General features: G+C 41.4%; 1 protein-coding gene across 1 annotated transcript in view; it reads left to right on the top strand.

Annotated features, from left to right (window-relative positions):
* LOC126248327 (galactosylgalactosylxylosylprotein 3-beta-glucuronosyltransferase P) overlaps positions 1-27,463 on the top strand; it is a 328,211-nt gene that overhangs the window by 297,193 nt on the left and 3,555 nt on the right. Inside the window, exons 3-6 of the mRNA XM_049949219.1 lie at positions 10,109-10,430; positions 15,884-16,041; positions 22,905-23,081; positions 23,336-23,449. Of these exons, the coding sequence (XP_049805176.1) occupies positions 10,109-10,430; positions 15,884-16,041; positions 22,905-23,081; positions 23,336-23,449 (771 nt within the window). The remainder of the gene's footprint in view (positions 1-10,108; positions 10,431-15,883; positions 16,042-22,904; positions 23,082-23,335; positions 23,450-27,463) is intronic.

Genomic DNA, 27,463 nt, shown 5'->3' with positions numbered 1-27,463 from the left:
TCGATGGAATTTGAGAGATATCATGCGACATCCACACAGAATCACTGACGAATAATCGACGAAGAAACAGATCGAACGAAAGTGGGAAAAATCGGTAGCGCTAGAGACTAGTAATCGCTGGATCGCTGGTTCGAGTCTCGCTTCGGTCATTATTTTTTTCTTTTTCTTTCGCTCGTTTTGAATACCTACGTCATTTAAATACAAAACTCATCAAGTACATAAGAGACGATCAAAAGGTTTCCGTATGAGGGCGTCGCTGCAGCGTATATGCAACGTATGGCGACTCCGATGCTGTTATATAAGCTTTGACGTGTAGACAAGGGATTAATGTGGCATTCGTGTCTTTTCGACGTGCGTGCGGTAAATACGTAAACGAACTATGGCGACAACACTACCAAATGTGAAATTACAGTGCCTGTGTCCTGAAGACGTATGATGCAATGGTCCTTCGAACGTGCATGCGGCCCCTGAACGATGTGCGATTCTAATTATGTCCAAAACAAACAAACAAAGAGAAGTCGGCGTCTCCCAGTTTCTCTCTCAAACATTCATTTGTTTGTTTCCCTAGCAATGCCACCAATAATACCCGTAATCCTGCCATTAGTACGTCATTTATATACTGCACAAAAACTACCAAACCGTAGTTTTAGTAGAGCACAACTCTAATCACAACATACTCGATTTTAGCACGATTTCTGTAATAAAAAATATATTTTTTGAACAAACTGCTAAATTCTGGTAAGCTATAAACTAACAGAAAACTAATGATTTTTATGTGGTTATACATACTTTTTTTCACTTACTTACATAAAAAGAGAAAATTTTTAACTGTACTTCTACATGAATCTTCCTGTAATTACTTTGTACAACTATCTGTACGTTATACATGCGTCCGTAACCTCTAGAATTGTATTTGCATCCTTTATATATGGTTGAAGCATGCATGGCAGCTTTAAATGATCAGCGTTTACAAAATAATTTGCGATGTGAATGTAAATTTGCTCGTTCCGCGTCGTAATGATTTATCATGCAAATGATCCATGGAACATGAGACCAACTAACTGACACAATAGCACACAGGCGACCCTGCCCTCCGGTTAAAATTTTCTCTCTCATTATGTAATATGTTGCCAAATGCACAGTTAATTGTGAATTTATCAGTGTTATTAGTGTGTTTTTTCATCTGCGTGTTATAATTATTGCTCTTCCTTGCTTCATCCAAAGTGAGTGTCCTAATGCTGTACAGTCTTCCGTGCACAGTTTTTCTACAACTGGTTGATTTCTGGACGTCCCTAAACTGATTTGATAAAAGCAAAATAACTCACAAAAGGATAAGTTGGATTGTTTTTGTGCCTCAAAGCTTAACGATAGGATAAAAAATCTGGACTGATAACCCATCTGAATTAAATTCCATTGCTACACAGGAAAATATTTCTTCATATTGCACGTTCTGCTCAAAAACAAACTTTTTAATTTTCGTCGTTATCTGACTTCAAACAAATAACATGAAGCTTTATAGCCAATATATGTGCCAGACATATATCGTTTCTCCTCATCCTCCCTACACTCGCTGCACCCCCTCCAACCCCCACCCCCACCCCACAACACACACACACACACACACACACACACACACACACACACGTGCGCGCGTGCGCGCGAAAAGGTCCTTTTATTCTGTGCGCTGCTCTGCGAAACGAATTCTAAATACTTCGCTTTATGTTGTTCGGAAATTCCCAAGCACTTGATAACACATACGCTAGCTGACAAATAAAAATATATAACTGTACTTGATTCGGTGCAACACAGAGACTAAATTTGTCTGAAAATATGGGTACTAATTCCGACAAGTTGTTTAATTCAAGACAGCAAGCGTGGAGCAATTTTCCTCAGTAGGGGATTTTTACTGAGCTTCTTTGTGCGTGATCAAACGTCAGACACGAGCTTTACAGAAATATTTCGTGCCAAGTTAGAGCTCGAAGTAGATGTTTAGCCTTCGCACCCAGAATTCTTCCCATGAACTATCCTAACAGACCAGGTCGCTCAATTGCAGCTGATATCTCCAAATTTGAGTTTATAAAGCTTTATAGGGAACGTAACATAGAAACGAAGGTTCGCGTCAGTGAGGGAGAAACAATTTAAATGTCATATTAAAAGTGGAAAGAAGTCCACATTATTATTTATAGCTTCAGTAATATGGTTGGAAACGGAGTTGATCGAAATCATCCAACAGGACGAATGTTCCCTTGCAGCAGGAAACCACCGCAGAAGTGCATTAGATATAATTTTCTCAGCACATTTACGACCTATATCATTTTTGAATATGCGCCAAAATGTTGTAGAGGATTACCAAGTGATTTCCATAATGATTTCTTTATGTGTGATGATCGGGACAATAGGATGGTACGCGCTCGAATATCTGTTCCATCGTTAGTACAATATCTGCATCAGACGTTCTGAAGCCAAAATAATACTGTCCTACTTGATTAAGTCATGGTGGAATAGTTTAGAACATTGCACGTCGAATTGCTACACCCTTTTGGTCTTTCACACAGTGGTTTCTCTTAACTTTTGAATCCTCGGGACGTTCCTTCGCTTTTAGGGGCAAATTTCTGCCCTAAGAGCAAGAGAATGCGTTCTGAGTTTACATTCGTTCTTCAGCCGCCTTTTAACGAGACAGAAAGTCTACAGCCACTGTAACTTGTGATTTCTCCTGTTATTATTTAAAACCTTTGCAAATTACTACCTATAGACGCGAATCACTAGACCAAAAGGTATAGGGAATAGAAAAGAAGTCTTTTAAGGTCTGTCGAAAACGAGGTCATTAGAGAAGAAGCACAAGCTCGGAGTAGGTAAGGAAATCGACAGTGTCCTTTCAAAGGAATCACCCCGGCCGTCATTTGCCATAAGCGGTTTAAGGAAGTCACGGGAAACGTAAATCTGGATGGTCAGAAGTGACTGGGGGTGGGAGGGGGGCAGAGTGGGCGGGGGTCGTCTCTCGATGCCCGGCCACAGTGTCCCCTTCCAACCGATGGGAAGAAGGAGGGGAGGAGGGGAATGGTTATTCGGGAAGAACTGAACAAACATAACGCTATCCGGAAGCAGGAACCTTTTATCTAGCCTATATATACGACGTCATATCGTACGTTGAAGAGAGAAAAGAAAAAGGAGGTCTCTCTTTCGACTAAAAGAAAATAAACAGCAGTCACTCCACTGGTAGTTGCACCTAGGGTCCTCGTGTTGCTATTATGATCCTAGCGTCTCTTCTCTTATCTATTATGGTTGAAATGGCTCTGAGCACTATGGGACTTAACATCAGTGGTCATCAGTCCCCTAGAACTTAGAACTACTTAAACCTAACTAACCTAAGGACATCACACACATCAATTCCCGAGGCAGGATTCGAACCTGCGACCGTAGCGGTCACGCGGTTCCAGACTGAAGCGCCTAGAACCGCATGGCCACACCGGCCGGCTATCTATTATGGGGTCACCGTTTTCGTTCTACGTCATCTGCATTGCAGCATGTCCATCGTCTCTCGCCATGGATGATCCACCTGTGCAGTGGGTTGTGTAGCGCACTCCACAGGTAGTTCGAAAAATATTGTCTATATCTGAGATACCTAACTATCGCGCAAAGCCGTATCTGCGTGTAGTTCCAAAAATCAAGTACATCCTTTGGGCCCTCACTAAATACACTACTGGCCATTAAAATTGCTACACCAAGAAGAAATGCAGATGATAAACGGGTATTCATTGAACAAATATATTATACTAGAACAGACATGTGATTACATTTTCACGCAATTTGCGAAATCAGTACCCAGAACAACCACCTCTGGCCGTAATAACGACCTTGATACGCCAGGGCATTGAGTCAAACAGAGCTTGGATGGCCTGTACAGGTACAGCTGCCCATGCAGCTTCAACGCGATACCACAGTTCATCAAGAGTAGTGACTAGCGTATTGTGACGAGGCAGATGCTCGGCCACCAATGACCAGACGTTTTCAATTGGTGAGAGATCTGGAGAATGTGCTGGCCAGGGCAGCAGTCGAACATTTTCTGTATCCAGGAAGGCCCGTACAGGACGTGCAACATGCGGTCGTGCATTATCCTGCTGAAATGTAGGGTTTCGCAGGGATCGAATGAAGGGTAGAGCCACGGGTCGTAACACATCTGAAATGTAATGTCCACTGTTCAATGCGCCGTCAAAGCGAACAAGAGGTGACCGAGACGTGTAACCAATGGCACCCCATACCATCACGTCAGGTGCTACGCCCGTATGGCGATGATGAATACACGCTTCCAACGTGCGTTCACCGCGATGTCGCCAAACACGGATGCGACCATCATGATGCTGTAAACAGAACCTGGATTCATCCGAAAAAACGACGTTTTGCCATTCGTGCACCCAGGTTCGTCGTTGAGCAAACCATCACAGGCGCTTCTGTCTGTGATGGAGTGCAGCGCAGCCATGATCTCCGAGCGGATAGTCTATGCTGCTGCAAACGTCGTCGAGCTGTTCGTGCAGATGGTTGTTCTCTTGCAAACGTCCCCATCTGTTGACTCTGGGATCGAGACGTGACTGCACGATCCGTTATAGCCATGCGGATAAGATTCCTGTCATCTCGACTGCTAGTGATACGAGACCGTTGGGATCCAGCACGGCGTTTCGTATTACCCTCCTGAACCCACTGATTCCATATTCTGCTAACAGTCATTGGATCTCGACCAACGCGAGCAGCAATGTCGCGATACGATAAACCGTAATCGCGATAGGCTACAATCCGACCTTTATCAAGGTCGGAAACGTGATGGTACGCATTTCTCCTCCTTACACGAGGCATGACAACGTTTCACCAGGCAACGCCGGTCAACTGCTGTTTGTGTATGAGAAATCGGTTGGAAACTTTCCTCATACCAGCACGTTGTAGGTGTCGCCACCGGCGCCAACCTTGTGTGAATGCTCTGAAAAGCTAATCATTTGCATATCACAGCATCTTCTTCCTCTCGGTTAAATTTCGCGTCTGTAGCACGTCATCTTCGTGGTGTAGCAGTTTTAATTGCCAGTAGTGTAGGTAATAGGCCGCACAGCCTCACATCCACGTTATGGCGTTGGGCTTGGTCCTCGGATAGTACGTCTCGTCCAGAAGAAAAGTAGGTTTAGTGATGAAACGTGCCGGTTGTACCCATAGTAGTGACGTGTGCCGGTGTCACCAGCAGTATAAAAGCCTTTCTGCACCCAAGGCTGTGTTCTTCCATATCAGTCACATTACATTGCACGCAGCTGTGGTACTCTGCCATACCGATTTTATGTACACGTTCCTGTGACGTGTCTGCTATTTACTGTCACATAACAAGTGGACTGGACGTCACACAATACCCCAGCGTGTGCTGGGCTATACAGGGTGGAGAAAAATTGTGTCACGAAATTTTAACCCTGGATAGCTGATGCCAGTAGAAACCAAAGTTACTAATGTTGTGTAGATCGACAATTCACAATTTTTAAACTATGAAAACTTAGTGCCACGCTCTCCGGTTGGCCATAGGACTGCCCTGTTGCCGGATCCTCTTCAAAAAAAAAAAAATCGTTCAAATGGCTCTGAGCACTATGGGACTTAACATCTGTGGTCATCAGTGCCCTAGTACTTAGAACTACTTCAACCTAACTAACCTAAGAACATCACACACATCCATGCCCGAGGCAGGATTCCAACCTGCGACCGGTGCGGTCACGCGGTTCCAGAGTGAAGCGCCTAGAACCGCACGGCCACAACGGCCGGCCGGATGCTCTCGACAACGCATGACCGCGAATGCTTTGTCTGCCGGAGATCGCGATGTATCCAAGGTGGCCCGCACGCTCGGTGGTAGTGCCCCAGCCTTCACTCTGGGGGCCTGGTGGCGAATCCGCCGGGGTCCCGATAAATACATTGTCGTTTCATGATAAGACGTACCGGAACATACCCGTCAACAGCTGTTAGTTCGCGTGCAGAAAGTATTTTACAAATTGCGTCGGCCCTGAAAAGAGCCTTTTTTGTAGCTAAGACATTGTTTACTTAAAGCAGATGCTCGAACTGGCGATCCTCTGACGCGACACAAGCTTGGTAACGTCGAACTATTTTTTGCCGAACTCTTTCAAAGATTCCTGGCATTGCCCTGATGTGATTGGCGGCATTTCGATCCATTAATTCCTCTGCATTTCTAGGTGGTTGGCGTCCGGGTGGGTGAACTAGAACCTTGGAGAATCCCCACAGGAAAAAGTCCGGTGGCGTGAGGTTCGGTGATCGCGGGGGCCATGTCCCTACGAGCACCTCTGCCAATTACCCGGCCGTCGAAGAGTTCATTTAAATATCCGCGCACAGCACGACTGTTATGTGCGGGTGCCGCATCATGCTGCAACCACACGCGTAGCCGTATGTCCAGGGGAACATCTTCCAGAAGGCCGGGTAGAGTTTTTTGCAAGAAGTGAAGGTAATTTGTTCCAGTAATTCGAGGAGGTCACCCACAATGCCTGCCCAAATGTTGAGCGGAAATCGTTCCTGGTGTCCGTGGACGTACGTGATGTGTTTCCCCTTGCCCACTAATGAAAATTTTGAGTGTTTTAAAGGCCATCCCAATGGAAGGTGCAGTCAACGGTAAACAACATAATGCCGGGGAAGTCGGGATCTCGTGCAACACGTCGCAGAATCCACCGACAAAACCCTAGCCTGTGTTCTTAGACCGCCACAGGATTTAGGTCGTGGACAGGGTGGAAACTAAATGGATAGTGGCCGTCATCCCCCAAAACCTCCAAGACTAACCGATGAGTGACCCCCATGTCGTGTCTAACCGATCGAGTACTTGCCGTAGGTGCTTCCTCGAAGCGCTCGAGAACAGTCTCTTCAAGTGCAACATCCTGTCGTGTTCCAGGTCTTCCAGCATTACCATTATATGCCGCTAACGAACCTGTTTCGCCATGTCGCGGGTGAACTGCTGTAAACGTTTGGGGGTGTGGGTGGCGTCTTGCTGGGTACCGTTCTTCTTACGACTGTCGAGCTTCATGCGCATTTCCGTCGGCTAGTCCATAAACAAAAACCATATCTCGTTGTTCTTCAAACGAATACTGTGCAGCGCCGGCCGGAGTGGCCGAGCGGTTCTAGGCGCTACAGTCTGGAACCGCGCGACCGCTACGGTCGCAGGTTCGAATGCTGCCTCGGGCGTGGATGTGTGTGATGTCCTTAGGTTAGTTAGGTTTAAGTAGTTCTAAGTTCTAGGGGACTGATGACCAGAGTCGTTAAGTCCCATAGTGCTCAGAGCCATTTGAACTTTGAACTTTGAACTTTTTACTGTGCAGCCATGCTTACTGCATGACTAAATTACAGGTGACGTGTGTGTGTGTTCCGATGCGAAACTTTCGTGTGTATGCCTCTGACGTGAGGTGGAGACAAACAGCAAAACCTATTCGATACGTGTGCGTATCACGCTGGGGCAGTGACGGGGCGAGGGACGTTTGTAAGTGTGAACCGATAACCATAGCGCTGCCCGTCAACCGGCGAACGGCAACAGCGCAATCCCACGGCCAATTGGAGACCGTGGCGCCAAGTTTCTGTAGTTCAAAAATGGTGCGTTGTCGATCCGCACAAGATTAGTAATTTTGGTTGCTACTGGCATCAGCTATCGAGGGTTAAAATTTCGTGATACAATTTTTTCCACCCTGTATAGTTTCCACACGTTCTGTTACTGTCTCCGTTGCAGAGCGCAGCAAATTTCCTTCGCAGTCGCCAAGGGTGGAGCCAGGAAAGCGTCGCGTGTGTAACTGAGTTCCAAGTAGAAACGCCCAGGGTAGAAGAACTGTGCCGCGATGTTTTGTAACGACACCGGGGACTCGAGGGAGGCTTCCTGCAGCAAGGGCGTGAGGCTGGTGGGCAGCAGTGCCTTAAGGGTAAAAGTGAACCAACAAAGAGGGCCACCGCTCTTTCGTAAACACTTGGGGTTTGAAACTTCGTCCTCCTGATTGTGAGTCCGGTGTGCTGATCACTGCGTCACCGACGTCGGTAATATGGAGGATCCATCAATCGCGTAATCCGCTCTGCGTGTTCATTTTTAAATGCATTTCGTAGAATAATTTTTTACAAAAACGACCGATTCTTCTTACCGCAAAGCTACTAAGAGTAGGTCTAATACTGCATAAATAACAGAAAAGCATATTCGAAGAGATTATTGGTATCAACGACTTTATTGCGGATGCTACGAGAGCTAGCGATGAAGTTTTTTTTCGGTACATGTCTGCAGTCCAGGTACACCTTGAAATTCCCACAGCACAGTACCGTAGTACGCCGCTGCTGTTTCCAGAACAACATGGCGCAGCCAATTGGTAAAGTGTAAAATGAAAAAGAAATTTAAACATCACAGAATTGAGTATTTCTGCTCCTCCACACAGAAGAATAGATTTCTGATGTTTATGATCTGACGAGTAACGTGTCGTACCGAGCGTAGTAGTAATATTAAGATAATGGGTTCGGATTTGGTAAACGGCGCTTCAAATACCTGTTCACCCATCCCAGTTTAGTTTTTTGTGGTTTCCCCAAAGCATTTGAGATGTACACAGTAACATGAACAAGCCGACCACGGGGAACGTCAGTTTGTGTTCCGGATAAATGTAGGACACCTGAAGGAATATTCACTCTACCATTCATCTTAGAAGATAGATTGATGAAAGCAAAATCTACGTTTATAATGTTTGTAGATTAACATAAAGCTTCCAAAATTTTGAATGGAATGTGTTCTCTGAAATTCTGATTGCAGTAGGTATAAAATTACATGGAAAGAAAAGATATGTCCAACTTGCCGGCCGCTGGTGGCCGAGCGGTTCTGGCGCTACAGTCTGGAACCGCGCGACCGCTACGGTCGCAGGTCGAATCCTGCCTCGGGCATGGATGTGTGTGTTGTCCTTAGGTTAGTTAGGTTTAAGTAGTTCTAAGTTCTAGGGGACTTATGACCTCAGCAGTTGAGTCCCATAGTGCTCAGAGCCATTTGAACCATATGTCCAACTTGTACAAGAACCAGGCTGCAGTTACAAGAGTCAAAGAACATGAAAGGGAGGCAGAAGTTAAGAAGAGAGTGAGACGAGGTTGTAGCTTATCATGGGTATTATTCTATGTGTACCATACATTCATTGAGCTGTGAAGGAAAGCAAGGAGATATTTGGAAAAGGAATTAAAGCCCAGAGAGAAGAAATAAAACATTTGAGCTTTGCCTGTGGCACTGTAATTCTGCCGCAGACGGCAAAGGAAATAGCAGTTGAACAAAATCAATAACATCTTGAAAATAGGTTACATGATGAAAAACAACAAAAGCAAAACAAATATAATAGAATGTAGTTGAATTAAATTAAACAATTACGAGGAAATCAGATTATGCAATAATAATACATGGAAAGTAGCAGATGATTTTTTTTTTTATTTTGCTACAAAATAACTGACGATAGCCGAAGAAGTGGGGATATAAAATGCACATTGGCAGCTGCAAAGAAAGCCTATCTAAAGAAAGAGCGATTTGCTGAGATCGAATGTAAATTTAAAGAGTTAGGAAGTTTTATCTGAAGTTGTTTGTCTTGAGCGTAGCCTTATACGGAAGTGATACATGGAGTATAAAAAGTTCAGACTAAAACAGAATGTAAGACTTTGAAACGTGGTGCTACAGCAGAATGCTGAAGATTGGATGTGTAGATCGATTAGCTAATGGGGAAGCCGTAACTCGAATTGCAGAAAGAAGAAAATTTTGGCGCACCTTAACTAAACGGAGGGATCGGTTGATGGGACGCATCATGGAGCGTCAAGGAATCGTCAGTTCCGTTGTGAAGGGACGTATGGAGGATAAAAACTGTAGAGAGAAATCATTGCTCTAATCCACTAAGTAAGCTGAAATAGATGTAGGCTGCAGTAACTATGCAGAAATTAAGAGGCTTGCACAAGATAGAGGAGCGTGGAGAACTGCTTAAAATTAGTCTTCGGACTGAAAACGAGAACAACATCAACAACAACAGCAATCCCGATAGTCCTTTCAACAGCCGTGCGTTGTTCCGCCTTAGTTGACTCCCATTTGGACGAGACGTTGGCTTTGTTGCAGGTGCACGAGCTGGCTCGTGAACTGGGCTGCCCGTCGACAGCGCTCGGTGCGGCCTCCGCCTCCGCCGCCGCCGCCGCCGCCGCGTCGCCGTCCCCTTCGCCGCCACCCCCGCCGCAGCCGCCCCCACCCCCACAGCGCACCGTGTACGTGATCACCCCCACGTACCGCCGGCCCGAGCAGCTGCCCGAGTTGACGCGCATGGCGCAGACTTTGATGCACGTGCCCGCACTGCACTGGCTCGTCATCGAAGATGCGGCCCAGACCACTCCGCTCGTCACCGAGCTGCTCGCCAGGACCGGCATCCCCTACGACCACCTTGTCGGTGAGTAGCAGGCTCTGTTCACTGTAGGGGACACTAATTGTAGGCCACTCCTGTCTACGCGAGTAGTCGAATTTTAATGATGTGAATCATACAATGAAGGCTCTCACGACCAGATGTTTCAGCTGCCGAGAATTCTTCCGGTTTGTATGGCCGTGGTCCATGAAACTCTTCTATCCCTAACGTTGCGTCCAAAGCTACGTTGGTCATCTTCGGAGGTGCTCCTGGTTGTGCTGAGTCTTGCCGACTGAGGAGTCGGACGTCGAAGAACGGCCTAAATACCGTGGAAAGTGGGCGTGGTCTGGATTTCACGTGATAGCAGACATAAACCTTCTCACAGATAAAATATAACTATCGATCATAGTACGTCAAAGATAAAAACTTCTCATCGAATCTGTAGCGCCACTGTCCATATATCGCTGAGTTTCATAGCTGCTTCTTTTCTGTTAAAATTATCCCCGTGTTTTTATATTTCGATGGCTTCTCTATATAGCCGTGGATAATAGTTCGTCATAGTACATAAAACTTCATTTTCCGAAAATTTCACTACGTGATCACCCGACTGAAAAGCATGTTCCACCACTGCCGACTTGTCTGTTTTCCCTAGTGGGCAAAGACTTCTATGTTCCCTCAACCGTGTATTCACACTTCTCCAATGGGAGGATGAGTCTTATGAGCAGGTTGATAGTGTGGCCATGGGTAACCCATTGACTCCTACGATCGCCAATTTATACATGGAGAAATTCGAACAATTAGCTATGGAAAAGGCGAATAAGAAACCATGTCGATGGTATCGATACATGGATCATACATTTGTGGTTTGGTCACATGGCAAAAAAGCTTTAGAGGAATTCTTTTGTTATTTAAATAGTATAAATCCTAAAATCCAGTTTACCATGGAAATGGAGAAAGACAATGCAATATCCTAGTTCGATGTCGAGACAGACTGATGGCAGCTTGAAACATAAAGTCTTTCGGAAGGTTACACATACTGATAGACACTTGCATAAGGATTTCAGTCATCATCCACAACAGAAAAGTGTTGTAATTAAAAGTCTAGTGGACAGAGCTAAAAGGATCTGCACGCCAGAATACTTGGACGCCTGGTTAAAACATCTAAAGCAGGCTTTTGGAAGAATGGGTACTGTAGTAAGGAAATAAATAAGAGTTTTGCGACTGAATAACAGGAGGCCTAAGGACAATGATAGGACACAACGATGGAAGAACACGGTTTCTCTAACCTTCATCAAAAAAGTAACGGATCAAATCAGGAAGATTTTAAGGAAACATAACGTTCGACCAATGTTCAGACCAACTATGAAAATAAGCCAAGCACTTCATTCCTTTAAGGATAAACGTCCCCCTCTGTCTGCATATGGTGTATACAAGATTCCGTGTACATGTGATAGGGTCTGCATTGGAACTACAAATAGAAGTGTGAATACATGGTTGAAGGAACATTAAAGTCTTTGCCCACTAGGGAAAGCAGACAAGTTAGCTGTGGTGGAACATGTGCTTCAGTCGGGTGATCACATATTGAAATGTTCGGAAACTGAAGTTTTATGTACTATGTCGAACTATTATCCACGACTATATACAGAAGACATCGAAATATATAAACATGAGGATAATTTTAACAGAAAAGAAGCAGCTATGAAACTGCGCTGTATGGATAGTGGCGCTACAGAATCGATGAAAAGTTCTTATCTTTGACGTACTATGATCAATAGTTATATTTTATCTGTGACAAGGTTTATCTCTGCTATCACGTGAAATCCAGACCACGCCCACTTTCCACAGTATTTAGGCCGTTCTTCAACGTCCGACTCGTCACTCGGCAAGACTCAGCACAACCAGGACCACCTCCAAAAATATCCAGCACAGCTTTGGACGAAATGTTAGGGATAGAAGAGTTCCATGGACCACGACCATACAACTTGGAAGAATTCTCGGTAGCCAATTACGTGAAAGTCGATCCTGTGGGAGCACTTTTGTGAAAGTTGACTCTACTTGTTCGTCTATAAGATCAAGATATCAGTTAATTGCGCCACCTGTGTCGGTGACTTATTTCTTTCACTTCCTTTGATATTATTTCACACTTTCGCATAAGGAATATAATAAGATGTTAAGCTTCGTGACTGTACTGGGAACAGAACTCAGTAAGAAGTTCTCAGTGGAGAGAAATGGTCTGATGCTTAAGTAACTTCCGTCTTACTCCTAAGCTCACCTCGCATTGCACATTATTCATTACGAACTAACTCGTCGGTTTGTGTAATGGCTCCCAAACAGGTTATATTGACTGCTGCAGGGAGCTTCACACATTTTCACTTGATCACTCTCTTGCCATTTCCTTTGTAGGATTCTTGGACTGCTTCCTACACTGGCTAATCAGGGATCTAATCAGAGACTGACATCACAGCCTGGAAGGTAAGCCCTCACTGTGAGTGCAGCTGTGCTAGGGAAGCACTCTGCTGGAACATAACCTCAAATTGCCCTTCAGTTACCACAGGTGCTTATAAACTGGACCAAAGGAAACGTGTAGGAAACAGTCTTTCTTATATGCTCAGAGAACTCATAGGTATTCTAACTACCATCCATACCTCAAGTGGATATTTTGCTGCAGTACATCTTGCAGCAGATCATCATGTGGACAGGACCACATGTTGTCAAAATTGTTTTGAGTATGTTGCAGAAGTTTTGCTAGGAAGTCCTTACACATTCTTCATAGAGTCACAATCTCTCCCCATGCTATTTCATGTTTTTGGAGCCCTGAAGGAAGACATTCATGGCTGTCAGTTTGCTTCGGTCAAAGAGGAGCACACGTGGGTACAACTGTGGTCCCGTAGGCAACCACAAACATTTTTCCATGAAGGTATTGACCACTTGATCTCACAGTGGGATAAATGTATTAAGAGTGACAGCAATTACTTTTCAAATAATAAATATTTCACTTACTGCATTTCATCTGTTTCATTTTCATTTGACTGTCCCTAATACATAGAATCTGAAACCTTCCAGTGTCTGCTGGTCTCCTCAAATATGGAAACTTATTTCATGCTTTCTAAAACAAATATTACCATTAATTAAGTTGTACTCGGCGCGAATTCTTCCAGGTGGCTTCTCCTTTCATTTCTTCTCCCATCTATTTTTCCTTCTGTTCGTTTTCCTACTATCAAGGTCTAGTCTCCCATCACAATGAAATTTATGTCTCCCTTTACTACTTAAGTAACTTTTTTTATCTCATCTTATACTGTTTCAACCCCTTCATCATGTGCAGAGCCAGTATGCATTTAAACTTATGTTACTGTGGTAAATGTTGGCTTTGTGTCTACCTTAGCTTCAATAATACAATCACAGTGTTCTTAATACTAGCTTACAGACATCCTAATACATTGTTATTCATTATTAGACCTACTCCTGTGTTATCACTATTTGAGTTTGTATTTATAACCATGAACTTACCTGAAACAAGCCCTGCTCTTCTTGCCACCACATGTCACTAATTCCCACTATGTCTAACTTCTAGGTAACCATATCTCTTTTTTTTTAAACTCTGTTACCTACCTATGTGACTAAAGGATCTAACATTCCACACTCCAACCCACAAATGCCAGTTTTCCTTTTCTTGATGACAACATTGTCCTGAGTGCTCCAAGTCTGGAGATCCAAATGGAGCACCATTTTACATCTGTAATGTTTAACCGTAGAGAATGCCATCATCATCAGAAGACATACTACTTACCTGCATACCCTTGGGAAAAATAATTGCTGTAATCTCCACTTTCTTTCATCTTTTCACAGTACAAATGTATCAAATCCATGTTGACTAAATATTGTAAGGCTGGAGCAGTAAATCACCCAGACAGTTGCCCCTGCAACAGCTGAAAAGGCTGCTGCCCTTCTTCAGGCACCACATATTTCTCTGGCCTATCCACAGACACCTACAGTGCAGCTATCTGCATCAATGTGAGACACGAACCACCCCACCTCCTTTGATTCATGGGAGAGCACAACTGATTATAAGTAATGAAAGGAAAAGAAATACAGTTCTGTAATGAAACTTGCTGGCAGATTAAAACTGTGTGCCCGACCGAGACTCGAACTCGGGACATTTGCCTTTCACGGGCAAGTGCTCTACCATCTGAGCTACCGAAGCATGACTCACGCCCGGTACTCACAGCTTTACTTCTGCCAGTATCTCATCTCCTACCTTCCAAACTTTACAGAAGCTCTCCTGCGAACCTTGCAGAACTAGCACTCCTGAAAGAAAGGATACTGCGGAGACATGGCTTAGCCACAGCCTGGGCGATGTTTCCAGAATGAGATTTTCACTCTGCAGTGGAGTGTGCACTGATTGAAGTTTCAAATCAGCGCACACTCCGCTGCAGAGTGAAAATCTCATTCTGGAAACATCCCCCAGGCTGTGGCTAAGCCATGTCTCCGCAGTATCCTTTCTTTCAGGAGTGCTAGTTCTGCAAGGTTCGCAGGAGAGCTTCTGTAAAGTTTGGAAGGTAGGAGCCAAGATACTGGCAGAAGTAAAGCTGTGAGTACCGGGTGTGAGTCGTGCTTCGGTAGCTCAGATGGTAGAGCACTTGCCCACGGCAGGCAAAGGTCCCGAGTTCGAGTCTCGGTCAGGCACACAGTTTTAATCTGCCAGGAAGTTTCAAATCAGCGCACACTCCACTGCAGAGTGAAAATCTCATTCAGTTCTGTACTGCTGCTGAAGTAGCTACTCAATAAGTGGAACAATATGTATAAATGTATGGTAATTGCTACAAATTTCCCTTAGCTGCTTACTAACAGTTTTGAACACAAAATGTAACCATTCTTTACAATATCGTTTCTCTCCAAACAATATCATCTCAAATAATAATTATGTAGACAATTATGGGATTACAAATTTTGTGAAAGACCAAGTGAGAGATTGGAAATCAACACTAAGTTATAATTTATTACACATCCCAGACAGAACAATAATGGTATGGATCAGAAATGTGAGCATAAATCCTAGTCTAGTATATAGTTATATTCACCTCAAAGATTTTAAAACAAAGCTGCTTCTCCAAGGTTTGGGCAATACAAAGTTTGAAAGCTTGAGAAAGCAAGGAACTATTTTAAAATTTTCAGATTCTGTGTCATTCACATTTATACATGCTATCTCCAACGAGAAAATACAATAAGGAAACACACTATTGTCAGTGAAGCAAGATATAATAATCAATTGTTGAGTTAAGCAGTTGCAGTAACTTACTGTAATCATAAATAATAAATCTCCTACTTTTTGTAATCTTGACTCCAGTCTTGAAGAATTTCATTGCAACTCTCTTATTTGTCATAGTAACAACTCAGTTGATACACTAATTAATTCAATGGGTTATTCAGGGTGATGCACATCTGTGTGCCATATGTTACCTGAATTTTGATTTGTTCTAATTTACTATTTATTTTCTGCACAGCACCAATGCCAGAGGAGTATAAGAAACGGAAAGGAGCCAAACCACGTGGTGTTTCAAACCGCAATAGGGGACTGCAGTGGATAAGAGCAAATGCAACCACAGGGGTCTTTTATTTTGCTGATGATGACAACACTTATGACATTCAGTTATTTGAAGAAGTAAGAAATCACAGCTTCTTTTTCACAGAAAGTAGTAAAGAATGATGTGTTTGCAGTTCCAGTTGTTTAAGAGTTATTTATGAACTTAAAATCATCTCATAACTCCACTAACTTACATAAAAGTTCTACATTATTACTTCTGAAAAAAAATACCATGTGTAATTTCTTAAATTTCCACACTTTCTATTGAACAAGACCATAGAGACATCAGTCCAGTGCTAGCTAATTTCATTTCTTTTATATGTATTAAGTGTATAAATTGTTGTTCTTCATTTCAAAATATTTTTGGTCAGTTTTGCATATTTTTGTTCTCTTTTCATTTACCACACTGTCTTCATCACAATAATTACAAAGGGTGTTCTGAAACTACATCACATCTGCAGTCTTACACCTCATCTTAATAATAACTGCATGAGTCCCTATCCAAATCTGCTAATAACATGCACCTTGAGAGTGAAGGCGCAAGTATTAGAGATGATAACAGAGTACGATTTTGTTGGTAGGCTGTAGTTTGGTCATAATGAAAGGTGGTGTGAAAATGAACCAGGGGTGTGGCATGCATATCTAGAAAGAAATTAACAGTAAATGAAATGAAGGCATAGTCATATTATGCAATATCAAAACCATACAGACCAACATTATTCTGTTTGATTTTCATACATGCTGTTAATACTTGGTTATAAATGAAAATGTAATTAAATGTTTTGTCCCATTACATTTAATGGTCTTTTACCTGGTCAGTTTAATTTGATTTCTGCATGCTCTTCATATTTCAGAGAGTGCCTCATCCCCACAAATAAAGTGAAGATTTGTATTCTAGTCAGTATATGTGTAATGTCTTTATTATTACATTGCACAGTCTCTTAGTTACGCCAACCCACATAGTTGAGCATATTAAAAAATCACTTCTGGGATAGGGAGCTGCACTGGCCCCAGATGAAATCTGACAACAAGAGTCAGTGTGCTGGCCAGCCTGGATGCGGCAGTTAGGTGGTTTTCTGCATCTCACTAGGTGACTACTGGGATGGTATCACAGTCCCTCTCAGTTACACAACTCACAAACATTTCAGAAATCTCCACTCTCTTTTACATGAATAGCACTGCACACAGACAGTTGGGGCATACTTGTATCCATCCCACTGGGGTAACGAGGTGGCAACAGGCAGGGTATCCAGCCACCCATTAAACAGTTTATACTAACAATGCCACATCCACTCATAACCCTACTAACCCTACACTGATGCAGGACAACAGCACAATAAAAAGAAAAATGGAAAAATTATCTCGTGTGTGTGTGTGTGTGTGTGTGTGTGTGTGTGTGTGTGTGTGTGTGTGTGTGTGTGTGTGTGTGTGTGTGTGTGTGTGTGTGTGTGTAATTAATTTTAATGTATTGTAGGGGTCATTCATTTACCTACAAGAAAGCTATTCCAGTGTATTTAATTGTTGTAATTGGCTTTTGGATAAGACAGGGATAGGTAAGGAAACTGGCTGGAGTTATTAAAGGAACCACCTTCACATTAACCTTAAAATATCTCAGGAAAATGCAGGAAATTTATATCAGAGTGGCCATTTGCAAATTTGATCCCTGCCAAAAGTTAGCCCAACGTCTTAACAACATTACCACTTCACTTATTTCTATCGTGTGAGTATGAAACTGCTCAGCTGATAAACTTTGTTTATTAATGAAATTCCTCCATGAGATAGTAGTTGATTTATGTTGCTGAAAAACTACATTAGCTTGCAGACATTTTGTAAAATAAAACTGTTTCTCTTGACCACATTTCTTAAAAATCAAACTGGTCTACAAAACATTTTAAAAGCCCTAGACTCCTCACAGTTTTACAAAAATGTCTCCACAGAACACCTTTCCCTTCCTGATTCACTTCTCACCTACCTTCTCTCTACTACTTAAAGTACACAAAGAGAACCTTCCAAGCCATCATATTGTGCTAGGTCTCAAAGCCCCTAACCGAATTTGGCTTAGTGCTGGTAGATCAGCACCTTCAACCCATCATACAGTATCCCTCATCTTATATTATTGTATAAAATGCACTGTTTCCTGGAGATACTCAGATCAGTTCTCATCACATTCCTATCTTAGCCCAGGCTTGCCAACATTGATGTAACCCCTCTCTACACCAACTTCCCATAGACACAAAAATCTCTTGGCCTTTGAACATTACTCTCCAAACAACAAACTTAAAGTTGCCCAAAACACCTGTTTACAGTCCTACTATCTATCTATAATTTCTTCATGTTAGTGAGCCAGAACCACAAACAAAACATTGGAATGGGTTCATAAGAACTTGGGTCACCCTGTTCTATTTTAATTGTTCAGTAGGCCATATAGAAGAAGCAGTGCTCAGTTCCAAAAATCTTTGACCTCTGACTTCGTACAGATTCATTGTTATTCATTCAATGTGGTCTATTGGTGAAGAAGAATTTCTGGGTTTGAAACTACAGTGTAATACATTTTTTTGCCTGATATTCACCTGATCCTTCTTGACATAACAAGTTACTTACCTCTCCATGTCATTGGGACTCACATCCAAATTTGGTTCCCATCAAACCAACCAATAAATGGCAGTCTCTTCATTTCAAAAGATGCTGCTACTTCCATCTCTTGTGCTCTCTCTCAAACACCCAGGCTATATGTGATATGGTATCTGCTCCAACACCAAATACATCAGCACCTTTTCTAATAATCTCTCCCATGTGTTGTTCTCCTGCAACAACTCTTGTCCAAAAAGAAATCTCATTTTGTCCAACTAGCAGTGCTATGACTTCCACAAATATCAGAAGGATTGCTTTCATTGCTCAGTACAACCCAGGCCTCATTAGGTTATCTGACCAGGGCTATGACTTTCTCAAGTCAAGTCCTGAAATTAGATAGTTTTCCTTAATACATTGCCCATTCCATACACTGCCACCTTCCATTATCCTCCTAACCTTCATACCATGTCTGTCAAACTAGGACATTCCCAGTCCACCATTTCTGCTCCAGAGTTTCTATTCCAGTGTTCCTACTCTTCCTACCTCTTACACTATAAACCCCACTCTTGGCCGTTACCAGCCACTCCAGTTACACCACTGGTATATTGCATGATATTAAAAGTAGGGCTAAATGTAAAACTACCCATGTTGTTGCCCACCCAGCTAGCTTTGTGGTGTAACATGCTGCTTTCTGAGCAGGAAGCCATGCTGGTCCCCGGCACAAATCTACCTGGAGGATTTGTGGTGAGGTCCAGTGTGCTGACCAGCCTGTGGATGGTTTCTAAGGTGGTTTTCCATCTGCCTCAGCAAATGCGGGTTGGTTCGCCTTATTCCACCTCAGTTACACTACGTCAGGGATTGCTGCACAAGCACTGTCTCCACATATGCATACGCCATAATTATTCTACCACGCAAACATTGGGGTTACACTCATCTGGTGTGAGATATTCCCAGGGGGGGGGGGGGGGGGGGGGATCCACTGGGGGCCAAACCGCACAATAACCATATAATCCTGGGTTTGGTGTGGGGTGGCGGTGAGGTGGGTGCACTGCTATGGCCTGTTATGGGGCTGTGAACCACTGAGGGCTATGGCAGGACGAAGCCTCTCCGTCTCTAGGTCGCCGGTTCAGTACACAATACACACACCCATGTTTTTTGTAAGGTGACTTGTGTTTACTGAATAGCTTTCTACATAATGATGACCACCACCAGTATAACAGAACTTATGAATGTTCACGAAAGTCAGGTCCACCTTTGGGATGCCCAGAACCCACACGATAAGTGTACACTACAGAATGATTCAAGAGACACGTGTGCCTGCTATTTCACACAAGGAGTTTGAATCATCGCACCTAGTACTAACATCTCTGAATTCTAGATGTGAGAAGTCACAATCCACCGTATCGTCTCATCCTATCGCCCTCCTTCACTTAACAACAGTTAACCTAACCATCCTTTCCTGTATGTGGTTTGTTCTATTTTGACCTTATTTTGTTATGTTTTTATTTACTTCTCCCTACACTTTCACCAATATTAGCTACACCTCCCACTTTTTTCTCTATTTGCCTTTACCTATCATTTTTGCTTTTCTTTTTGTTCTTTAATTGCATTTGTCTTCGCTCATTTCACTTCTGTTCCTTTTTAATCCAATTTGGCTTCACCTCAGTTTTTTCCATCATCTCTGAGCTGAATTTGGCACAACACTTCTTAATGTACTATAATTGCCTAGCCTGTTGTCTGAGTCACTTAACCTTCCCATTTCCTTCCCAGGAGAAGGAACCTATTCTTCCAAAAGTTAGGAGTATTGTCTTCTATTTTAAAGGTTTGTATTGGCAATAATTGAAGTTAGTGTGACACTACTTGAAGGCAGATACTACGCAGTCTCTCTATCTGTATGTGGTTTCAAGTCCTTAATAGTTTAGTGGTTAGCATCACTTTCTGCTGACAGAGGCCCCAAGTTCAATTTTTGATGGAAACATCAGAGTATTTTGGAACCTGCCAAGATATCTGTGAATGTTAAAGTGTCACTTCTCAGATAGATAGATGTGCCAGCCCCAGACCAAATCTGTCAGGTGTATTAACTATGAAAGTCAGTGAGACAGCCAGCCTGAATGTGATTTTTAGGTGGTTTTCCACATTCCACTAGCTGAATACTGTGCTGGTTCCCACATCCAACCTCAGTCAAAGTCCCAACTGAGTTACATATTCCACAAACAATCAGAAAACTTTTTCTCAATTTCTCTTGACTAACACTACACACAGATAGTTGGGGTGCACATATTCCATCCCAAGGTGTAAAGGGGCAAGGAGTGGCAACAAGAAGGCCATGTGGCCACCCATTAAATTAACCATGCCAAATCCATTCATAAACATGCTGATCCTGCACCAATGCAAGACAAAAGCATGAGAAAAAGAAGAGTCTTTTGCAGTTAATAGAAAGATGTAGAAAGGTTTCCACTAAGCTCTGTCAGTGGAACTGAATATTTGCTTTAATATATGTGCTGTTCTACTGACAAGAAAAGTCATCAGTGTGGGGTATTTTAAATGTTTGTCTGAGATAATGGGTGAAGTCACACTTTTACTAACTTACAACACCTAATCCTGAACTCTGTCAGCAGTGAGTACCATGCAAACATTGGTACTTAAAAAATGCTTAAAGATGAGATACCACATTTCCAAAACTGAACTTCAGCTTAGCTGAGTAGTGTAACACAATGGGAAGTAAAACTCAAAGTTTAATTAAGTGGACAATGCTTTTATTTCTGTTTCTTTGTCAGTCTCTGATAGGCTCAGAATGTGGAATAACAATGAATTTTAAAAAAAGTTTTTGTACAGTTATTACACAGAATTACTGTTTTGAAGTATAATCACCAAGGTCATTGAGAGATTTTCTGTAATAGTCTACCAGCTTTCCAGTCCCCTCTCCAAAAAGGCTGCTGCTAGTCAAGCCAAGCCATCATGATTTCCTGCAGCTCCTCATTTGAGATGAAATTACATTTGCCCAACTACTTCTTTATCTTCAGAATATGATGGAAGTAGCTTGAAACCAGTCTGAACTGTTAAGAGACTGATCCAGCCCCTTTCACTTAAATAACTGGAGGTGATCTTGAATGCCTATAGCAGCATGTTGTTGGACAGTACCTTATCACGCAGCAGCATAATGCCTCATGATAGCAAGTACCTACCAATGGTTGTAAAGAAAATTTATGGATTTCCCAACAATAAATGATATGCAGCCACACTGACTGTTTACCCAGTGGTAGACATACTATGCTCCTTCAAATGAGTAAGGATGATTACAATTTACCATTACATCAGTGACAAGCTCATTAGAGATGATCCTCAAATGAGAAGCTGTTGTGCACCATAATGAGATGGCCCAATTAACAGACCATAGACTTATTTGCCAAAGCAACAGGAAAACTAGTGCCCCATTATAAGTAATGTCTCTGTCACTGTAGTGAATATGTTGAAAATGATTCAACACACATACATACTATTTAATTTCTGGTTAATTAGAAACTGGAAAGAGGGCCTCATGTGCAATTAAACATCAACAAATCCTATTACACCTACTTCAACAACAGCTACAGTTTCCAGAGATGCCATTCACATTGTAAATATTGTATGATAGTCCAAAAGGTGGTAATTACAATTTTAAATTTTGAACAATACCATGTTTCCTAAGTCTAGTACTTTGCTTATTTCTCATTACAAGAAAATCAGCCCAAATTTTTTATTTGAATTTTGTGAAGCATGTGCATGCCTTAAATATTTTAACAACCTCATGAGCCTGATAGTAGCAAATAAAAACCTCCTTCTAAATATGAGGCGTGTTTTTTAAGTAAGATCCATTTGAACATAAGTACACAATGAAAGGTTATTTCAAAAAAGTAAATTTATTTTCAGAAAGTAAATGCTTCACTTTATTTTTTGACATAGTTGCCAAGTTTGTTGAAACATGCATCATACCTCTTAAACAATTTTAAAATACCCTCTTCATAAAAACTTGCCGCCTGCTCTCATAACCAAGAGTTCACTGCCATTTGAGGTGTTGTTTGAGGTGGAGGAACAAATGGTAGTCGCTCAGTGCAAGATCAGGACTATATGGTGGGTGGTCTAAAACTTCCCAGCCAAAACTGTCCAATAAATTGCGGGTTTGACCTGCAGTGTGATTTATCTAAAGTCTCGTTTTTATCATGTCTTTACCCCCCTTCACCCACTACCTCTCTGTTTGCCACTTTCTCATCCATTCCTTTTCTTGTATCTGACAGTTTCACTTCGTATGTGCTAGAGGTGTCTAATTTTAATCTAATGATACTTTCCAGGGCACAGTATTTTCTGTAATCAGTGTCTTGTACTTCTTACAGATGCGATCTACTAAGAGAGTAGCGATGTGGCCTGTAGGCTTGTGCACAAAGTATGGTCTTAGCACACCTGTGGTTGCAGATGGCAGATTTAAGGGCTTCTATGATGGTTGGGTTGCTGGACGCAAATTTCCTGTAGATATGGCAGGGTTTGCAGTCAGTGTGGAATTCTTGCTGCAGGTAAGCCACTGCTAACATTTCAATATTAAATAGAGAAGTACAGAAGTGTAATTAATTATTTTTAGTAACTATTTTTGTAAACAAGGCAGTTATTGAGTGTATTTGTCGAAGTTTGATTTTTCAAGTGTTATCACAACCTGAGAATAAGAGAAGAATGTATGAGCTGTTATTTATCTGATCAACAGATGTGTGTATCTATACTATAAGAAATCCTTATGTATTTATGTAAAAGTTTCATAACTTTATATTTACAGAGACCAAAAGCTTCCATGCCATACAAGCCTGGCTTTGAAGAAGATGGTTTTTTGAAAAGCCTGGCACCTTTTGAGCCCCATGAAATAGAACTAAAAGCCAACAACTGCACCAAGGTAACATTAAATCCATTAAGTCCAAAATCATACAGTACATTGTCTGTATATGATCATATGGGCCATGTAAATAAGCCAATATGTAAGGGAATATTATTTTATGGAAAAATAGAATATCAATGACAAAATAAACTGTACCAGAATTTGGCATCTATCACCGCATAAATTTTAAGGAGAGAGAAAATCTGTGTGCTATGTACATTCTATATTTGCTACTTTAAAATTTTAATAACAGAGGCAGGGATGTTTATTAAAATACCAAACTTTATTAAAAAAGAAAGTTTGATATTTTTAAATTACTTCCTTATACAATTGTTTTTCAATTTAACAAAACTGTTGCCTGTGAGTGTATCCGTGTGAAGATAGACAGTTTTGGCCAAAGGAAAACTGTCATCACCATTATTATTATTATTATTATTATTATTATTATTATTATTATTATCAACAGCAGCAGCATTTGCAGTAGGTGCCATTTGGCATTCACTGCTAGATAAAGGCCTTCTCTAGACATTTCAGTGCATTACAGACTTCAGAGTTACACCTCCATGCTACATCTGCATTTTTCTTAATTTCATCTATACACTTTTTTTAGCTTGTCTTCTTCATCTTTATCTCCTGTCTACCTCTACTTCATTTTCAGTATAATGATGATTAAATTTTATGCTTTAATCTAGTCCCTGGTATATTCATTTGTCTGTTGATACCTCCCAGTAATTCCCAACAGACATCACTCCATTGATAACCAAATAACACTCATCTTTTGAATATTTTTCTCATTAAAAGTCCACATCATGTTGCCAAAATCCATGTTTGTTACAGACAGTGTCTGCAAACTCTGTGCTTCAGACATGTCAGTATCTTGATCTTGAAAGTTTGGTTTGTTTACCAAAAGCACCCCATGTTATTTTACCTCTTGTAGAGTATTTCTTTTGCTGTCCAACCAACCATTGTCTTCAATTGCCCTAAATACAAAAACTCGTGGACTTTTTATACATTGCTGGAAACAAATTAGTACACTGTGTTAGAGGCTTCCAATTGACTCAAGATTTATAGTCACAACAGCGAATATGGTGTACATAAAATGATTACATTTGAAGATCAATACCACAGGCAGTTCTGATGTACCAGGTATCACTCCATGTTGAAACATCTATATTTGTTCATAGTGTAGCTTCCATGGGTGGCATTAGAGGCACTGACTCTGGCATCCAGCCAATCATACAGATGGCAAATACTATCGTGGGATATGTTATGCCACACTTGCTCCACCTGTTTACATAGTTCTGTAAGAGTTGTTAGTCGATGAGTCACATGAGTCCCTCTCCCATCATACCCCAAATGTAGATTAGATAGGAGACAAGTCCAGAGATCGTGCTGGCCAGGGAAGTTACTGCATGTTTTACACAGCACATTGAATTTCACAGGCAGCATGTGGGTGAGTATTATCCTGTTGGAACAACACATCACCTTCCTGTTGCCAGAATGGAAAAAGGACTGGTCTAATAATATTCTGCACATGCTGAGCACTTTTTAGCATCCCCTCCAGAAACACCAAATGTGAACGAGAGTTGTAGCTTACTGCACCCCAGACCATAAGGCCTGAGATGCAGCCAATGCGTCTGAGACAGTGTTCATCAGGTCTATGTCATAAGTGCAAATGACCATCACTTGCATGCAGGCAGAATCTGCTTTTATTGCTGAAGACCACAGTGCACCATTCCATCTTCCAAGTGATCCACTGATGGCACCAGTCAAGTCACACACGTTGATGGTGTGACATCCACTTGGAAGGCTGCAATGTGACCCATTTCAGACTCACTTAGTTGGCTGCAGGAATCATGAGTGTGTCTCCATGGCATGATGGCATGGTTACTTCTTTGCTTCATACATTTGCACCACACTAAACCTTCTGGCTGTGAGCATTTCCTATCAAAGGGAAAACACAAATGGCACTCTGGTAGCTATGCCTGTAGTTCCACTGCTAATAACCAGTCGGCAACAGTTCGTGTTGACACACCTGGGCTCATAAGCCCTCTTATCTGTGCTATGGTATCTGTACAATCTGCCACTGCTGCCCTTACAATACAATGATCTTGGTGGGTGTCTGTACTGTGTGGACATCCAGAACTTCATTTATGGGTGTGAGAGTGTTTACATGACCACTGATACAAGCATCATTGCACAACTTACACAGTACATCCAATTTGTATGGTGTCCTTTCACTTGGAAAGCCGCAATGTGACCCATTTCAGACTCACTTAGTTGGCTGCAGGAATCATGAGTGTGTCTCCATGGCATGATGGCATGGTTACTTCTTTGCTTCATACATTTGCACCACACTAAACTTTCTGGCAGTGAGCATTTCCTATCAAAGGGAAAACACAAATGGCACTCTGGTAGCTATGCCACTATGCTATTTGTTGGCAGACAATGTTGAAACCATTATCAGTACAGCTACTATCCCCCAGGTGGGATATGCCATCATCAGATCAAAATCAATATTGTCTTTCCAGTGTACTTTTTTCCCCTTAACCTTGCTAATTTTTACTGATTTCTTTTTGATGTATTGATTATACATTATTTTAGCTTTATTGTGATCGGGCCTCAGATCTACTTTTAACTTTGTCTATTAATTTCCTCCATTAATTGTGGAAGTTTATTTGTACTGTAGAGAAATCATACAATGTCCTCACCAAAGTGAAGGTGATTCATATACAGTATGCTCCTGTAACATGTATTCCTCCTACTTTTTTCGGTTTATGGATATGAAAATATTATGCATAGTTTCAGATAGTACTTTTGGTCTTATGGAACATCCTTTCTGATGCCCCTTTCAATTCTGAATATTCCACTATAACGGAGTCTTATGAAATCTGTAGCATTGATATACATAGGTTTCATGAGGTCTAATAGTACAGATTTGTTTAAAACAAATCAGAAGCTTCCTCATTCTATAAATTGCAGCAAAAGTGGTTACTCACATTCTATTCTATAATTTTGTTCATGACTTGCAAACAATCCATTGCGCTACATCTGCTTCTAAAGCCTCATTTTACTTCCAATTCAGTCAAATCCAATTTCTTTCTATGGAGCTGGAGATAATTTTAGTGAATATCTGTACATTATGGCAATTAGAGCAGCAGATCTAAAAATTTTATCTCTGCACTGTCTACATACTTGTTAAGTAGAACAATTACAATGTTCAAAAATAGTTTTCTTTGATTTAGTTCCATAGCTTTGAGTAATCATAGAAATCCCATTAAGTAACACATGAAGCTGCTGTATAATTTATTTTTAATTGTAGAAGCAGTTACGGTTGGAGGCCATTTCCCAGTACAAATTTTTATCATCAGCTTGTGTTACATATAAGCAACTATCTTTGCATGACAAAATGTTGTTTATAAATATGATATTTTGACATTAGTTTTAATATATAATATTTATAAATAATATTTATAAATGACATTTTGTCATGCAATATATTTAGAAATCCACAGTTTACAACACTTTGTATTGGAAACTGGTTTCTGATCAAAACCAGTCCCACACTTAAAATAAATTATACAGCAGCCTCAGATGTTACATAATATCATTCTGTGAATTACAGTATCATTCAAATCTTGGGGAACTTATCTTACACCACAGATCTTCTGTATAAATGTTTGCCTATTTCTTTTCTATTACTTTTTTCTCACACTTGAATTATTTCTGTTGAAACTCCATTATTTCCAGATGCCTTTCCTTTCCTCATATCTTGGAGGCTTTATACAATTCATTTGACATTACTACTAGATTATCATTATTCATTCTCTGTGTTTTTTATTCAGGTAGAGAACAATAAAAACATTTACAGAAATCTTTTTAATGCATGTACAATTTTCTCTTTGTTTTTAGTAAGTGTGCCTTATGTAAACTTAATTGCTTAAATGTAACATCTATTCAGCATAAGTTTTGCTTTTCCTCATATTCATACTGTTTTCAATTGTTTCTGTTACAAAATATTAATTATGTCAT

The sequence above is a fragment of the Schistocerca nitens genome, chromosome 3 (assembly GCF_023898315.1).
Source record: "Schistocerca nitens isolate TAMUIC-IGC-003100 chromosome 3, iqSchNite1.1, whole genome shotgun sequence".
Taxonomy (NCBI): Eukaryota; Metazoa; Arthropoda; class Insecta; order Orthoptera; family Acrididae; genus Schistocerca; species Schistocerca nitens.
This window is presented reverse-complemented; position numbering and strand designations above follow the sequence as displayed.